Source organism: Talpa occidentalis, unplaced genomic scaffold, assembly GCF_014898055.3.
Source record: "Talpa occidentalis isolate TD23 unplaced genomic scaffold, MPIMG_talOcc4v2.1, whole genome shotgun sequence".
In the NCBI taxonomy this organism is placed as follows: domain Eukaryota; kingdom Metazoa; phylum Chordata; class Mammalia; order Eulipotyphla; family Talpidae; genus Talpa; species Talpa occidentalis.
Genome location: NW_026555331.1, coordinates 139,048,244 through 139,066,574, shown reverse-complemented (window position 1 = coordinate 139,066,574; position 18,331 = coordinate 139,048,244). Strand labels below are relative to the sequence as shown.

Sequence of the window (18,331 nt, the reverse complement as noted above, 5' to 3'; positions counted from 1 at the left end):
TTTGCCCATTGCTCAGTCACGTCAAGTCTTTTTCAGTTGATGCTAAGAGACAAACTTCTTTCATTCTGGGGTGTTGGAAGATTCTGTGCAGATCTCTTTCTCACAATCTCTAGCATCTGATTTCTCTAAAAAAAAATAATCTGTAGAATAAATTAGAACAGGGGTACTTCTTATAATCACAATGTCAGAACTAAAAGGAAAATTACTTGTTCGATGTCTAACTCTACTAAGAACGTCCAATGGAGTCTCCTTTGTTCACTTCTGTCATTGCCAGCGCCTCGGAGAGCGTCAGTTAGGACACATTCGCGTATTTGTTGGACAAATAAGAGAGTGTTCACTAATGTCAAATGGCACAAATTGCCATACCCACCCCTTCACTCAGCTTCTAGGTAGAATTCTAAATTATGCACTCTGGAGTGACAGTCGCCATGTCCTCCCTTTTAAAAAGGTATAACGTAGGAGAACCATGTGAGTAATTAAGACTAAGGTGGGAGCCTCCCCTGGTGGCGCAGCGGTTGAGCGCTGCGCTGTGAAGCTGCCCGCAGCCTCTGCAGCGCGGGTTCGATCCCACATGGCGCGCAGACCTCTCCTGCCGCCCGCTGCTCCCCTCAGCAGTGTACTTCGGTCCTTCTGCCTGTTCTGCTCCCCGGTCTGGCTCTGGTGAATTCTCTCACCCTCCCGCGCTTCTGACTGTACCCAGTGCTTGTATAAATAAATAAATAAATAAATCTTAAAAAAAAAAAAAAAAAACCTAAGGTGGGTCCCTCATCACTGCTGAAGACGGAAAGACAACACGCTGAAAACCGTTTACCAACCCCAATACACTCATACATTAAAGAGACGACTCATCTAGGCGTTATCCTAAACACCACAGCCCTCCAGTGTGTCTTGCCTTGTTCTTTGACTGGGGTTTATTTCGTTCTAAGATGGCCAAGAGCAGGTGGACCCCGCAAGCGGGCTCTGGGGTCGCCTGGCAAAGAGCTCGGAAGGCAACATCTAGAGGACGATCTTAACCGCCCAGAACGGAAATTCCCGACCCGTCAAACCCGCGGGGAAGCAACTCGGCAACGGACCAAGATGGCGGCGCCCAGTGAGGGTCTACCGTTTGCCGGGGTTGTTGAAAAGAATTGGGGTGCGGTTGTTCGCTCCCCAGAAGGGACTCCCCAGAAAATTCGGCAGCTAATAGATGAGGGGATTGCCCCGGAAGAGGGAGGAGCAGAAGCGTGAGTTTGCGAGTCCATTCTGGGTCCGACCCTGGGAATTCAGGCCTGGGGGCATTCCCCTAAGTCGGCCACTGGGGCGGTGGGGATGGCGTCTTCCCGGGGGCTTGAAAGAAGCTGGGGTTACCACTCACAGGTGGTTTTAATCTTCTGGGGATGTAATAGTGGAGGCCGCATCACCAGGGGAAAAAGGGAAAGAGAAAACCACTGAGTGTGCGCTCCTGGCTTCTTAATTGGGCTTCCTAACCTTTTTGAGGCTTAGACTATCTTTGGCAGCCCGGAAAGCTTATTCACTCCTCAGAATCTTTAAATGCATAAAATGAATTAAAAAGGATATTATAAAGGGTTATAAAGGAAACGGATTATGTTGGAATGCAGTTATCAAGATAGTAAAAGAAAATGGTGCAATAACATGCTGCCTTTTTAAAGAGTTAAATAATATCTAGTAGTGAGTCTCTTTACCATAATTTTGAGGTAGTGGTGGGCATACACGTTGTATCAGAACATGGGCAGCAATCAAAATGTGGAGACAAAATATCTGTGGTTTCCATTGGTGACAGATTCACAGGTACTGGTGATTCTACTGTGAGTTCTTGGTTTTTTGTTGTGGTTTTTTAAATTACCTTCATTCATAACTGAAGGAAATGATAAATTTCAGTTAGTGGTTAGTAAAATGAACATCATTTTTTTCCCCCATCCAAGTTTATGGTTCCTCTGTGTCTTCCCAAGAACCACATCTTTGCGAGGCTCTCTGTGACTTTCTGAGAAAGATAACGTTATTTCTGTTAACTTAGTGTAATCCTATTTTTTATTAAAATCACTCATAAGCAATCACTCCCACTTCCCTTCCCCAGGCACTGTTGAATGCTTTTCACTGAAAATGAAATAATTCTTTTGCTGGGGTTTCTCCCTCCTTGAATGTTTTCATAAAGTCTCCTAAAGCTCTTTACTTTGATTTGAATTTTCTAATTGGTTCATTTGGGGAAGGAGTATGAAGAGATGGTGTAGGTGGATAAATTGGCCATACTTATTAAAAATCAAACTTGGTTTTTCTGCTGTTAAAAAAGTTGAATTTTAAAGGGGTTCAAATTGTATAATACATAGGAACCTTAAGTCTTATTTTGTGTTTACTAAAGTTATGCAAAATAATGTTGGAGAATAATGAGTGAGCTAGAATATTTTGCTAGCATAATATTAGTGGAACACTGTGAAGGTAGAAAATGAAGTTGATGTTCTATAGTCAACCCATAGACAATAATTACAGTATAAAATGTTAGTGCTAACAAGCTTGATTATTTGCAAGCAAAGAGATCTGGATAAATCCTGAAGGTAGCAGGAAGGATAAAAGGTGGAAAGAAGGCTGAATGTAATAGACCTTGGAAGACATAATAGTCAAGTGGCACTGCCTGTGGTTAATGGAAGAATATATAGAAACTTAAAAGTGTCACTTGAAATTGTGGTGGTAACCAGTGGGGAAATAATGACTAACTAATTTAGGAAGAAAGGAAACCAATTGAGGTAGTATAAGAGGGTTAACTCTTCATCTATCATAACAATCAATAGATAACACTAAAAGTTAATAAAATAGGGCCTCCCTAGGCACAGCACTGTGAAGCTGTTCACAGCCTCTGCAGCATGAATTCAATCCCCGGCCGGCCAGGGAGCAACCCACATGGCACAGCAGACCTCTTCTGCCTCACCCGCTGCTCCCCTCAGCGGTGTATTTCAGTCAGTCTGCCTGTTCTGTTCCCCACTCTGTCTCTGGTGAATCCTCTCACCCCCTGCACCTCTGGCCTGTACACCAGTTCTTGTATGCATAAATAAATCAATCTTTAAAAAAAAAAGTTAATAAAATAAAAATGAATCCGCATGCTTAGCTCTACCATGTCTCTTGAGCAGACACATGACCTGACTGAAATGACTGAGATGAATTAAAGTTCACTGCGGTGCCTTGGATGAGACGATATACAGAGAAGCTACAAAGAAAATACTTAGGCAGAGCGATATCATGAAAAGATTATCAACAGTTTTGCCACTTTATTTTAGGAAGGACACATCTGCCACATTCCAGTCAGTTAATGGATCACCCCAAGCAGAACAACCTTCTTTGGAATCTACAAAGAAAGAAGCCTTCTTTAGCAGAGTGGAAACATTTTCTATATCCTTTTGTAGTTGATGTGAGTTGCATTACTGCCTGCTCCAGAAATTCTGATTCCTCTTGGTTATTATATTACTTTGATGTTTTTAATTTAAGAATTAAACTTGGTAAGAAATTTCCTATGACATTTGAGTTTATTTAACCATTTCTTTTTACAGAAGAAAAATCTAAGAACCTGAGAGAAGGAATCATAACTAATATTTGTATATAGTATGTATTCACATATATTAGCATATTTGATCTTTACCTTAAACCTGTGAAATGGGTATTAATTATTATTATTATTGTGTTCATTTTACAAAAGAGGATACAGTTCCAGGTAGGTGATGTGACTTGCCCAAGGTCAACCTTATAGCAAATGGCAGAGCCAAGATTTTATAGCCTAAAGCTCAACCCAAACCTAATGTTTTTTGAGACTATATTACATTTCCTGTCTCTTGCTAGATTTTCCTCTGTATAATAGTTGCTTATTATAGTAATTACCCTAAACAAAATACCCTAAAACTTAGTGGCTTAAAACAGCAAACACTTAACAGTTTCTGTGGATCAGGAATCCAGGCCCAGACCTCAGTCAAGGTGTCTTCTGGGCCTGTAGTCATCTCCAGGCTCTCCTAGGAAAGGATCCACTTCCAAGTTCACTCCTGTGGTAGTTGGCAGGATGCATTTCTTCATGGCTGTTGGGTTGAGGTCTTCAATAAATTCAATTAATTTAAGCCTGTTAAGTGATACTACTACTTTGGTTCTGTATAATCTCATTTCCTTTAACATTTATAACTAAATTCTGTCTTCTAACCTTTAGTCTTTTTGCTAATACTGGAATATTTTCAAATTCCCATGTCCCTTATAAAAACTTTTTTGCATCCTTTCTCATGTTTTACCTTTTTTTTTTTTCCTGTGTCTGGTAAAATAAAAGTCGAAATACAAAAAATATATAGAAAAAACACAAAAGTGAAGTGTTGGGTAGTAAAGCTCATAAAATGTTTTAGACAAGATCGGATGTATTCTGGGTGGTATGATCAAATTTCGGATAGGAGAATAATGAATATTATTAATTTCTCTTGCCTTATTCTTGGAAGATAAAAATAGAAGGGTTCAAGAGGAGAGCATATATAGATGAGTGGTGGAAATTATTTCTGCTTGTTTGACCTTTGCCATTGTTGCTTCGGCATAGCCCCATGCTTTTCTAGTGTTTTTAAATCCCTAGTTTTTCATGTTAAATGAAAGCAGATGGCTTCTATATTCTACCCCACAACCAATAATAAACACTTTAAATACATAAAATATATAAGGCTTCTTCGAGAAAATATTCATAACTTCTTGCCCTCTAATTATTACTCCAGTGACCTTCATCTTGTGAAGTACATACCTGCGCTTTAAAAATAGTTTCAAACACTTTTTTTTACTGCATTTTCCCTTTATTAATCTGGTTATTTGTATGTACATAGTGAGTTTAGGTGTTATTTATGAGTTATTTGTTTCAGTATACTTGCTATGTTGTTTTTCTTAACATGAATACTCTTTGAAATGGGCGGGTAAGCCCCTTGAGCTGTCTCCACTCGTCTGTGCAAGATATGGCTGGGTCACAGTTGAGTGTGATATGCTCAAGTGCTCCAGTTGTCAAGCTTTTCTCTGTGCTAGCTTCCAACCAGCTTTTGATTTTGACAGATGTAAGTATAAAGTACAAATGACATTTTCCTCCATATTCAAAAATGCCCTGTACTAGGTTTTCTGAAAAGATCAGTCACTGGTTTGATCAAGAATGTTTATCACTAGGCATCCCTGGTGGCATAAGCCATTAAGACGCAACCTATGAAGCTGTCTGCAGCTACTGCAGCATGAGTTCGATCCTCAACTATGGAGTAGCCCACATGGTGCAGCGGACCTCTCGTGACTCTCCCGCTGCTCCCCTCAGCAGTGTATTTCAGTCATCTGCCTGTTCTGCTCCACTCACTGTCTCTGGTGAATCCTCTCACCCCCCACACCTCTGGCCTATACCCTAGTTCTTGTATGCATAAATAAGTAAATATTTTTAAAAAAAAGAATGTTTATCACTAAATATAACAAGATGGATTTGGATGATGATTATCTTCATCCTAATTATTAATTTCAGTCATTGCCGTTTTTAAAAAAATAAACTACATTAGAATGAACTTGAACTCACCTTTGTATATTCTGGGAAACTAACAGCAGAGTGTTTATTGTTCCAGAATTTATGCTTGGGCAGAGACACAGCACTTCTGTAAAGGTGCATGCTTTGAAACAACCTGCCAAATAAAATACCTGATCTCTCTTTGATATTGATCTTAGGGTCTTTACTTAGAACTTGTTTTGTGGAAAATATTAAGATGATGCAGATAATATTTTCATATTCTTTCAAATTCTCTTAGTTATCTTTATTTGCAGTTGTATCTATATTGTTAAAGATTGTTGGCCATTGGATTTTGGATCTATATGTTTTTTAAGGCATTGCTGTCCATGTGGGTTTCAGATAAGGACCGATGTGCTGAGCTGAAGAAAGCCTTGTGTACTGCCCATGAGAAGTTCTGTTTCTGGCCAGACAGCCCCTCCCCAGGTATTTATTTTCAAGAATTCCCGTTTGCTGTCTATTCTTTGTCATCGTAGTTCTAATATTATCTGTGTCTTGGCGAAAATCTAAACTTTGAAGTTTCCTTTTTTTCCTTTCAGGAACTTAAATTCATTCATTTATTATTACTTAACTTTTTTAATGCATTTGACAAGCCAGTGGTGTAGCCATACATACATTACCCCCATCTATTCCTCAGAGGGACTCTGGGAAGTAGATATTATCAACCCTAATTTTTTGAGATGAAGAAACTGAATCAGAGGTGCCATAACCAACTAGTGAGGAACTGTAACTATGGTTCAATCCAGTTTCAGATTCTCTGCTTTTCCCATCTTGACAAGCAGCCCCATATTCTAACCAGCCTTTCGTTAGAAGGTGTACATATGGCACTAATGGTGTCAGTTAAACAGGGTCCAGTTACCAATTAAGACTCATAGGACCCCAAATGAGAATGATTGCAATCTATAATTTATTTATTTTTTATTTATTTATTTATTTATTTATGTATTGATACAAGCACTGATATTGGTACAGTCAGAAGCACGGGAGGGTGAGAGAATTCACCAGAGCCAGAGCAGGGAGCAGAGCAGGCAGAAGGACTGAAGTACACTGCTGAGGGGAGCAGCGGGCAGCAGGAGAGGTCTGCGCGCCATGCGGGACCCTCCTCCGGTGGCCGGGGAGCAGCCGGGGATTGAACTGGCGCTGCAGAGGCTGTGGGCAGCTTCGCAACCCAGCGCTCAACCTCTGCGCCACCGGGGAGGCCCGCAATCTATAATTTATTACGGCAAAATGACACAATATAATAACAGTCTTGAAGTAAGGATATCATCACAGCCAAAGTCGGCCCTACAGCAGAGGTGAGGTGCGAGCACCATTCCTCCCTGTTTAAGACCCATGGCAGGACATGCCCTCTATCTTTAATCAGGACCACTGATATGTACACAAACCAATGGATATGTGTGTTCTTTCAGAACATGGGAGCCCAAAGTATAATATCAAGTAGGATTTTAAAAAGTATTTTACAGGCCTCCCTGGTGGCACAACAGGTTAAGTCTTAGCACTGTCAAGCTATTGCCAGCCACTACAGCATGAGTTCGTTCCCGACCAAGGAGCTGACCCACATGGCGCAGCAGACCTCTCCTGTCTTGCCTGCTGTTCCCCTCAGCAGTGTATTTCAGTAGATCTGCCTGTTCTGCTCCCCAGTCTCTCTGGTGAATCCTCTCCCCCTTTCCCCCCCATACCTCCGGCTTATACCCCAGTTCTTATGTGCATGAATAAATAAATCTTTAAAAAAAAAAGAAAGAAATAGAGATTTTGAAGTGAAGATGTCTGTAGAACAAGGATTGCCTGCTGTTGGCCTAACAATTTAACGTACAGGACAAGAGAACTCAGTGCTATGAGGATGTGACTCCATCTCTGTCCAGTGCACTCATTCCAGGTATTTAGGGTCTGCCCAGAGATCTGTTGGTGAATCCCAATTCTGACTGGTGTATACCCTGCTTTCTTGATCCCAATCATAATTTTAGCTGCCACCTACTTGCAGATCCCTAACTCCTGTCTGCAACTCTCTTTTGAGTTTGACAGATAATTTCAATTGCCTTCTAAACATCTCCACTTTATATATAGCGGGTGCCTGGAACAGCATACACAAAACTGAATTCTTCATCTTATTTTTAGAATTTGCTTCTTCTGTTTTCATCTTAGTACATGGTACTGACCTCCCTCCCCCTCTGATTATCCTAACCAGAAACCTGGGTCACCTTAGTTACCTCTTCTATCATTACTGCCCAGTCCTGTCCATCCTACCTCCCAAGTTATCGCAAATATGATCTTTCACTTAGTACCACTGCTTGGTTTGGTTCTGTCACATTCTTGTGACATTTTTGTCTCTTACTACCTGGACCTGATAATTCCCTCAGCCTTTACCCAGGTGCTGCATGTGCATGCTGGGTACTCTTTCAGTGCTGTAGTAGGCAGTTTCTAACTCTGCTTGAGCCTTCACTTCCTGCTTGTACAGCATCTCAAAGTCGGCCAAAGGTGAGAACTTAAGGCCTCTTCAGGTCTTTCCTGGCCATGTATACATCCTGTGCAACCTAGATTCTAAGAATGTATGAGCTTTTCAAACCCCTGATGGACGTCTCATTGCCCAGCTTTTCATTTTGAGGTTTTTGGCTAGCTTATTGTTTTCCTCAATTGTTATTGCTGCTTCAAGGCAACAACAATGTTCAAAAGTTGCTGCTAGTTATTTTTGAAAACTCCCTTAGGAAAAAGCTAGTGACACTGGACCAGTGGGATTTTCCAGGCAACTGCCAGACTGATCAAATAATGACAGTCACTGGGACAGGCCTTTGGAAGAACTCCAGCCCTCTGCTATTGCTCCAGTGACTGCTAAACTGCTGATTTTCATCATTATGGTGGGGTTGTTGCTTTTCAAAGCTCCCGTGTTGCTGAGCTGGGAAAAGACTGATGGAAATAGGACAAGTTAAAATGCCACACAGCTCACTGTTCTTGCCAAGAGTCAGCCATTTTTCTCGAATAAGTGCTTCCCAGATTATTGTAAACCTTTGACTAATTTCCAGAGTTTCAAGAGATTTTGTCAATTTTTGCTAATGTTCTCACTGCTTGTATAGAGTTGCAGATTATTGGTCAGTGGTCCTTACTCTGACATTCCCACCTATGAAGTTCTCAAATTAAAACAGTAGGCATGCACTTAAGAGAAGAAACAAAATGCTTAGAAATAGATCTGTTCTACTTATTCAAATTAATTTTAAGAATTGTTTTTGTATTCTTTGGTACTTTTGCATATCAGTAAGAACTCATGACCTTTCAGAAGCATGTAATTTTAATTAATTACACTGTTTATTCTCTTACCTGCATCTCAGCTATTCACTGCTCAAGTAATGGTCTCCATTAAGCTTGCTGTTCTAAATTCTGGCATTCTTAAAAGCATTTTTATTTTCTAGCAACAACAGGATATTATGGATCTAACTTGATTTATTTTCCCTGCTCTAATCAGTAATTTTCCAAAGAACCTGATCCCTTTAATAATATTAGAAATCAAAATATGGTTGCTGTTATGCAATTTGTGATAGCAGTACTTCTGCTACTGCTTTGGGGCCCCTTTTAATAACAAAGCTGGAAAAGGAATTTTTTTAATAGCTTCTTTGAGGCATAATAGCCATGAATTAGGCAGCACTTACCTAAGTGTACAATTTGATAAGTCTTCACATACTTGCACGCCCATGAAGTCATTGCTGCTAGACGTCTATATGACATGACAGCTTATATTCATTTTCCTAACAATTTAATGCCAGATAATATTGTTCCCTTCTTTTCTTATAATTTGAGATTTCATTGATGGTTGTCTCCATCCTTGTGGGGATTGCAGTACACCCTGCTTTCTTGATCCCAATCATAATTTCAGCTGCCATGTACTTGCAGATTCCTAACTCCTGTCCACAACTCTCTTTCGAGTTTGACAGATAATTTCAACTGCCTTCTAAACATCTCCATTTCATATATAGCAGGTGCCTGGAACTCAGCATATACAAAACTGAATTCTTCATCTTATTTTTTTTTTTTTAAAGATTTATTTATTTATACAAGCACTGGGTACAGTTAGAAGCGCGGGAGGGTGAGAGAATTCACCAGAGCCAGAGCGGGGAGAAGAACAGGCAGAAGGACTGAAGTACACTGCTGAGGGGAGCAGCGGGCGACAGGAGAGGTCTGTGCGCCATGTGGGACCCTCGCCCAGTGCCCGGGGATCGAACCGGCGCTGCTGAGGCAGGCAGCTTCGCAACCCAGCGCTCAACTGCTGCGCCACTGGGGAGGCCCTCTTCATCTTATTTTTAGAATTTGCTTCTTCTATTTTCATCTTAGTACATGGTACTGACCTCCCTCCCCCTATTTTCCATGCACATGATCGCTCGGTGATTTCTTTCAATAGTTTTCTTTTAAAAATCACTTACATTAGGCCTCCCTGGTGGTGCAAGGGGTTAATTCTCAGCTCTATGAAGCTATCACAGCAACCACTTAAGCACGAGTTCAATCCCTGGCCAGGGAGCTACCTACATGGTTCAGCAGACCTCTCCTGTCTCGCCCACTGCTCCCCTTAGCGGTGTATTTTGGTAGATCTGCCTGTTCTGCTCTCCATTCTGTTTCTGGTGAATCCTCTCACCACCCCACCCCACCCCACACACACACCTCTGGCCTACACCCCAGCTCTTGTATGCATAAAATAAATGTTAAAAATAAAAATCACATACATTAATAAAATCCTGGTCTGGACTTTATCTACACTTTAACCTTATTTCCTAGTACTGTCCCCACAGGCACTCTATTCCATCCCTGTGAAACTATTTAAAATTCCCAAGATGTGCCAGCTTTTGGGCCTTTGCTTTCATTCACTACTGTGAGACTTTGAGATTCAGCTTAGACCCAACAGCTTCTGAGAAACCTTTCCTAAGACATTGCTTTTGAAACATCATCACCAAAGTATTATCGTAATCCCATCCAAAAAAAAAAAAAAAAGAATGAGTATTTCTTAATATCACCAAGTTAATATCATCAAAGTTACATTTCCTGTATCATTCACTTTTTTTGTTTGTTTTTTACAATTTGTGCCAATATTATCTTGCACTTTACTCTTTCCACAGATCGATTTGGAATGTTGCCATTGGATGAGCCTACTGTGCTTGTTAGTGAATTCCTAGATCGTTTTCAAAGCCTTTGTCATTTGGATCTCCAGCTTCCTTCCCTGAGGCCCGAGGACTTGAAAACCATGGTAAGTCTTTCTTGGCTAGCCTACAGTGGCCTTCATTTGCCCCCAGCATTTGTACATGAAGCGACTCTTTAATGACAAGAGGAGGCAGATTGGTATGAAAAGAACTATTTATCTCTCAATGGGCTGTTTTCAGGCTCTATCAAAAAGGCAACTATTGAGGGTTTAAGTAAATGGGTTCCATCCACCAGAGACAGAGTGGGGAGCAGAAAAGGCAGAAGGATTGAAATATGCTGCTGAGGGGAGCAGCAGGCGAGACTGAAGAGGTCTGCCACCCCATGTGGGAATCTTTCTGGCCAGCCAGGAATCGAACCCCCACTGCAGATGCTGTAGACAGCTTCACAGAACTGCGCTCAACCCGCTGCGCCACCGGGGAGGCCCTTATTTTTGTTTTTTTTTTTTTAAAGATTTATTTATTTGTTAATAGAACTGGGGCATAGGCCAGAGGTGCAGGGGGTAAATGGGTTCACCAGAGACAGAGTGGAGAGCAAACAGGCGAAGCTACTGAAATACACTGCTGAGGGGGCAATGGGCAACACAGGGGAGTTCTGCTATGCCATGTGGGTCAGCTCCCCAGCAGGGGACGAAACTCAGGCTGTAGTGTGATAGCACTGAGACTTAACCCCTAAGCCACCATGGAGGCCCCCATTTGTACTTTGAAACTAAATAGTTACTGTCCCATTTCACCATCGTCTGGGTACTCTGTGAAGACCAGCTTTACTATAGGAAATAGAAGCTGCTATTTTGCTGCTTCAGTTTAAGAAGCTGCTAGACCTTTTAGGACCAAGATATTAACCTTTGATGCCCTTTATAAATTCCACCCTCTCTATAGCCAAGGTATATTTTTTTAACCTGTGATAATTTTTTATTAGAACAAAAATAAAGATTGTGGCAAACTTTGTTGTTCTTTCAAAAAATAAGTTCATTGTGAGTCTAATATATGAACAGGAATGTTTCCCTTACTTGGGTTTGAAGTTTACAGGTTCTTGGGAAAATCCGCAGTTGGTAATTGAAAACAAGTTAGTTCTAAGAAAAGATTTGGTAGTTCTAGAAAACAGCTACTTTTCTCTATCAGCACATCAAGGGCAATTCAGAAAGCTGTGTGGTAGGTTAGTGCTATCCTGGAAGTCAGTCTTCTCTAACAGGGAGAATGTTTCATGTTTGTCATTTCCCTCAGGAATTTTGCCTTGTATCGTCCCTGTTACACCATTATCATTACTTTTCTTTTTGTGGTGGTTGAAGCTTTAAGCATTTTATTTTGGTTCCTTTGCAGTGCTTGACAGAAGACAGGATCAGTCTTCTTCTACACCTGCTTGAAGATGAGCTTGATCACCGAACTGATGAGAAAAAAACTGCAACCAAATTAGGCTCAGACATCCAAGTCCACATCACTGCCTGTATTCTCTCACTGTGTGGCTGGGCGTGTAGGTGAGCCAGTAATTTGTTAGGGGACATGAACTGTGACAACATTTCACACCCATATACATCAGTCACTAATATATCACATGCTGTTTCCTGTTCAAAAAACAGAGACAGAGAAACTGAGGGGGTGGAAGCAACATTAAGAATCAGTAACAAACATAGAATTAGAACTCAGGAATTCTAGAACACAGTTGAATTTTGTTTCTTTTTCTGTCACTTCCCAAGTGGGAATTTGTATCCCTATAACTAGTGAAGCTCCTTTCTGTTCTTAGAAAGGAAGAAAGATCGGTTTTATCGATAAAAACTACTAAAGGAAACCCCAGCTGGAGTCCTCCAGGCCGGGTGTTGGTGTTTCCATTCCAGCTGCTCAATTTGGCATAAGCTTCCCCTAAGAAAGAAGACTCAACCCATCTTGATTTACTTTAAAAATGCTTTCTTTGGTAGATAAAGAAATATTTTTTAGGGCCTCCCAGTGGTGCAAGGGGTTAAGTCTCAGCACCATGATGCTGTTGGCAGCCACTGTAGCATGAATTCCATCCCCAGCCAGGGATCTGACCTACATGGCACAGCAGACCTTTCCTGTCTTACCTGCTGCTCCCCTCAGCAGTGTATTTCAGTCAGTCCTCCTGTTCGTTCTACTCCCCACTCTGTCTCTGGTGAATCCTCTCACTCCACCCCCACCCCCCGCACCTCTGGCCTACACCCCAGCTCTTGTATGCATAAATAAATCTTTTTTTTTTAAAAAAAGGAATATTTTGGGCCTCCCTAGTGGCGCAGGCGGTTGAGCACAGCACTGTGAAGCTGTCCACAGCCTCTGCAGTGCTGATTCGATCCCCGCCAGCCTCAGAGCAACCCACATGGCAAGCAGACCTCTCCTGTCTCACCCGCTGCTCCCCTCAGCAGTGTATTTTGTCAGTCTGCCTGTTCTGTTCCCCGCTCTGTCTGTGGTGAATCCTCTCACCCTCCTGCACATCTGGCCTATACCCCGGTTCTTATATAAATAAAAATAAATCTTTTTTAAAAAATAATAAAATAAACAAATAATAAAATAAAAAAGGGATATTTTTCAGTTAAAAGGTAAAAGTTTTTAAGAGGAACAAGAGAAACTTATAAAGCGTATCTTTAAAATAGTCTTGCCGTGGAGAGCACACCAAGACCCCTAGATCTTTCTATGGGAAATATGTAAGAAATGATGAAATTGGGGTCCTGACCTCTCAGGATTGTTGTTCCCAAGTCCAAAGGATTGTTATTCCAGAGATTTGTGTGATGACATAAAAAGTATATGCTAAGATCGCTACATTTAGTCCCTTGGAAATAATTACCCTTTGAGAAGACTCACATTCTTTTATCTTCCTACCTAGTTCCTTCCTGGAGCCTCTGCAGCTCTCCCTGATAGCATGTTCACAGTGTATGAGGAAGGTGGGGCTCTGGGGCTTCCAGCAGATCGAGTCATCCATGACCGACCTGGATGCCTCTTTTGGCCTGACCAGCTCACCCGTTGGCCCTGAGGGGCGGCCAGAGCGTCTCCCACTGGTGCCCGAGTCTCCTCGGCGAATGATGACTCGGAGCCAGGATGCCACGTTTCCCCCAGGCTCAGAGCAGGTATGCATTTCATTGGCTTGTGCGAGGGGGACTTTTTTGAGGCAGCATTCTTGCCAAAAGTGTTGTTCACAGAAAAGTTGGAAATTAACATAAGTGGGTAGGCTTCACTTCCTACCACAGTGATCAGCAAACACCCGTGCTTTTACTCACCAGTTGCAGTAGAGAAGTAAAATTCATTATTTTCTATAGAAATTTAATATGTCTTGAAGCCTTTAGGTATGTAGACAGTTCAGAAACTAAATTCTTACAGTTGAACTATAAAGTGATTAGCTTTTACTTCTCGAAATGTTTCTCCTGACCACAGACATTAATACCACACTGCACCTCCGTCATCTCACCTTTCCTTCAGGCTGAGAGGAGCCCGGGTCCCATTGTCTCCCGAACGCGGAGCTGGGACTCTTCCAGTCCTGTTGAGCGTCCTGACCCCGAGGCCGCTAGCCCCACCACTAGAAGCCGCCCAGTGACCCGAAGCATGGGGACAGGAGACACTGCTGGCATGGAAGTGCCATCTAGCCCTCTCCGGAGGGCCAAGCGAGCTCGCCTCTGCTCTTCCAGCAGCTCGGTGAGTCCACCTGCATGTGCAGAAACCACAGAGCACAAACAGCCTGTGCCATGGTTTATGGACAGCCACACTGGTCCCTGGCCTCCCCTGGTTCTGTGCGATAAGTCAGCCTTGTGGAAAAGTTTAAAGATGGGACAGTTGGGCAACCAGAATAGGAAAAGTTTAGGAGATTTACCATTTGTTTCTTCAGAATGATACTAAACAGTATACTAAACAGTTTCTTCAGAATGATACTAAACAGGCATACAGGACAGCGATGAGGTGGGGGATAGATTTGATAAGATTTAACAGGAAGAAAGTGAAAATTTTAAAATGTGAGGGAACATAGGGTTTAAAGCAAAACTGTTACAAGATTCTGGACCTGACCACAAGGAGCAGCACCTCCCTGAAGTTACCTCACATCTGCCCTTCACATTTTTCTCTTCTTCCCTCAGGACACATCTTCCCGAAGTTTCTTTGATCCTACCTCTCAGCATAGAGACTGGTGCCCTTGGGTGAACATCACAGTTGGCAAGGAAACCAGGGAGAATGGAGGCACAGAGGTAGATGCCAGCACCCCGGCAGAGCCAGGCTGGAAGGCAGTGCTGAGCATCCTCTTGGCACACAAACAGTCTAACCAGCCAGCTGAAACCGACTCCTTGGTGAGATAAGCTGTTCCCCGTGTGTGTGCAGCACTTGCTGTTCATGGGGTGAGGAGCATAGACTGGTCTATAATTAGCCCCCTCCCTGCGCTAACCTTCCACACATCAAGGTAGACAGCAGTCTGCTTTCTTCCTAGAGAACAGGCATGGAACTGGTTCCATCCTTCTGCAGTTCAGCGTATGGCATCCCATCAAGTTCTGATATATTCCTTGTCCTTCCAACTAAAATGACTCAAGGCAGAAAAGAAATACAAACATAGAAATAGACGAGTAGACAGCTGCTTGGCCTCATGTTGCAGAACAGCTGCTTTTCCCATCAGTTGCTGTCACTTGCATTTGGAAGCTGGCCAGTTAACTCAGCTGTCTGGAGCACAGTGCTCCAGTGACCACTTCATTCCTCTCTGGGTACATTGCTTTGCTCTGCTCCATGCCCTGGACTTGTGTGCTGAACCTCAGCTCTTCACCGCAGAAATGACTGCTACTGATTATAAATGTGTATAAATGCAGACCTTCGTGGTAAAACAAGTGTCTGTTCTGTGGAAAGGGTGGAAGTGATAGGGTGGACATTACAGAATCTTGAGAACTGGGTTCTTTTTCCTATACTGGCTCATTCCCAAATTTACCTTATAACCTGCCTTATAAATTTAATAATTTCTGCACCCTTCATGGACAAAGTAAAATAATTCTTGCCAATAGATATTTTTAAGAAGCATTCCCAGATTCATGGTTTTGTGGAGTTACAGGATTCCATCGGAGGGAACCATACTGACATTAAAAGCTCAAGAATAATATGTACCCTTAGTAAATATGCAAAGGTTGTTCAGATTTTTTACCAAAAAAATCTATATTTTCCAATAAAAAGCCTTTAAAAACATATAAAACTATCGGCAGACAAAAGTTCTACTCACTTCTCAAATTGGAGAGATTACATTTACCTTTGTACATATATTCTAGAGACATAGTCATGAAATAGTGTGCTGCAGTATTTAGTGACTCCTCTCTCTCATCGTCCTACTAACATGAAACCCTACAAGGGTTTTGTTTGTTTGTTTGTTTGGTTTCTTTGTAGTGGGAAAAGTTGGCCTCATCACTGACCCTGGGTTTCAGGATTTTCAAGATCCTTTTTGGTAGCTGGTCTTTTCACCCTCCCACGGCTACTCAGACTGGGAAATACAAAGCCTATTGAGACTATGGTAAAGGATCTTAATGTTAGGAAAAGTTGGTTGGATTTTTTCAACTTCAACTTCTTCCAACTTTGTCATTATATTAACTAAATTTCCCTCTGTCCATCTTTCTAGTATTCCTCATTAGGAAGAGCACAAACTTTACCCTCCTAGCACTTTGCTTCACTGAGGCACTCATCCTCAGAAAGGATAAGAAAACAGTGAAAATATCCCCTATGTCTGACACTAAAGTTGACTTCATGGATTATCTTGTTAGATGTTGTCTGTGTCTCACTGAGCCCCCTGTGCCCTTTACTGTGTCTCTCAAAGGCAAAGAGAACCAAGTGTTCTGACTCACTGCAACCTTTTATCTTTTAGTGAATTGCTTCGTTCTCCTTGTAACACCATTTCTCAGGATCTCACATCACTTCATGGACACGATCAAGTGGCAGTGAAATTCCTCCTATTATTAGCTCTGCTAGCTAAAACATCAGCTGAGGAGGCCAAGGTCATAGCTTAAACTGCTAAGGGTCATTTAACTTTGTTTTATTCCTTGACCTTGCATGGCGCTATTAAACCCAGCAAGGCGTCACATGAATATGAATTCTGGTTCACAAAAAATAATGAACTAGGATAATTTGGCATCACAGATGAGGAACTGTAAAATGTTTGCTTCACTGAGGTGGGTTAGCAATGTCCCCCCCTACATGCAGAGATTAAGAAGGATACCTGGAGGGAGAACGTGAGCCGTAAATTGGAGCCTGGCCTCTTGGTGTATAGTCTGGCTTAAGGTGTAATTGTACTCGATCTCTAGACATACGCAGATCATTGTGGGAAAAATTTACACACCAAATCAATCCTTTGTCTATGAGAGAATTTAATACCTGATAATGATCTTTTCTACCCATAGAGTCTGTCTGAGAAATCAAGGAAAGTCTTCCGAATATTCCGACAGTGGGAATCTCTGTGTTCATCCTGAAGATATTCCATCCTCCCCTGGAGACAAACAGAATGAGTGACTTTGGAATATAAAGTCTGAATCCCACTTGTTCAGCAGATGCTGTTTTTCTCCATTCTGGCTTAGTCCCTGTCCTTGTTATGAGTGTCACTGTCAGTGTCTACATCTGCCTGGGGGAACCATTTCCACATGGGGTGTGGACAGGCAAGCTGCAGCAAGCCTGGTTGTGTTAAAGGATGTAGGGCCGTGAAACAGGACGGAGGACTTGTGCACTTACGGAATCGTGTGTGTGGGTGGCGTTTTGAGGGCCCTTATATCCCAGAAATAATATAGTGTATGTTAATAAAACGCTTATTAAGAGTCTTACTGCTGGACAACTGTTTTCTTCCTTGCCTACTAGACTGATGTAAAGGAAGCAGAGCCTAAGAAAACCAGTGGAGCAGTCAACAAAATCAAATTTTTAGTTTTCAGTTTGGCTACAAAGCCTAATTTTCCTTGTGAGAATTTCATTATGTCACCAGGTGATCTCCCCATGTTATAATGAAGGGTAACCAGGTCATTTTCTCTTCCCTTTGATGATAAAGAACAAGAGACTTAACAAGGGGAGGAAGGCACTGCAGAAGTGACTCTCTCCACCTGCCTGCTAATGCACAACTCCACGGCTCAGGATCCCCAAGGCTGTTTCACCAGTGACTGGACATGAGTCTCCTAGCTGGAGAAGGTTGACCCTGGCCTGCCACATGTAAATACAGCTTCTCACTAATAAAGTAACTGTGACCATGAAGGCTACAAAATAGTTGTTTTTCTGAAATGTCATAGTTTAATAATTGTATTTATTTTTTAACTCATTTCTTTTATACTGAAGTATTTTTTTAATAAATTTTATTTTTATATTCCCCATACAATTGCAACCCCCTTATTTTGACCCCAATCCCTCCCCTCCCCGCCCCCTACCCCCCATAGAGTGTCTCTGGTTCATAGTTGTTTGTTGATTTTGATTTTCACTTTCTTATAGTTATTCATTTTCCTGGTCCCTTATTTAAGTTTTCTAGATTCCTGCTATGAGTGAGACCATCCGGTATTTTTCTTTTTCTTTCTGGCTTATTTCACTGAGCCAGATCCCTTCCAGCTCCATCCATGTTGCTGCAAATTGCATGTGTTTATCTTTTTTGAATGCTGAGTAATATTCCATGGTGTATGTGTACCACATCTTTTTGATCCAGTCATCTATTTTTGGGCAT

The 18,331-nt window shown here is 41.9% G+C and overlaps 1 protein-coding gene across 2 annotated transcripts; it reads left to right on the top strand.

Moving 5' to 3' along the window:
- The first annotated feature begins 985 nt into the window (after positions 1–985).
- ZC3HC1 (zinc finger C3HC-type containing 1) lies at positions 986–17,874 on the top strand. Of its 2 annotated transcripts, none has more exons than XM_037513146.2 (10): positions 986–1,223; positions 3,267–3,378; positions 4,895–5,045; positions 5,867–5,950; positions 10,618–10,745; positions 12,016–12,170; positions 13,526–13,766; positions 14,116–14,328; positions 14,763–14,969; positions 17,043–17,874. In XM_037513146.2, the coding sequence occupies exons 1-10, from the start codon at positions 1,078–1,080 to the stop codon at positions 17,109–17,111; spliced, it is 1,506 nt and encodes a 501-aa protein (XP_037369043.1). In that variant the 5' UTR covers positions 986–1,077; the 3' UTR covers positions 17,112–17,874. The 2 variants fall into 2 exon arrangements, with proteins under 2 accessions (XP_037369043.1, XP_037369042.1); XM_037513145.2 differs by having other exon boundaries at positions 991–1,223; positions 13,655–13,766.
- The last annotated feature ends 457 nt before the right edge of the window (positions 17,875–18,331 follow it).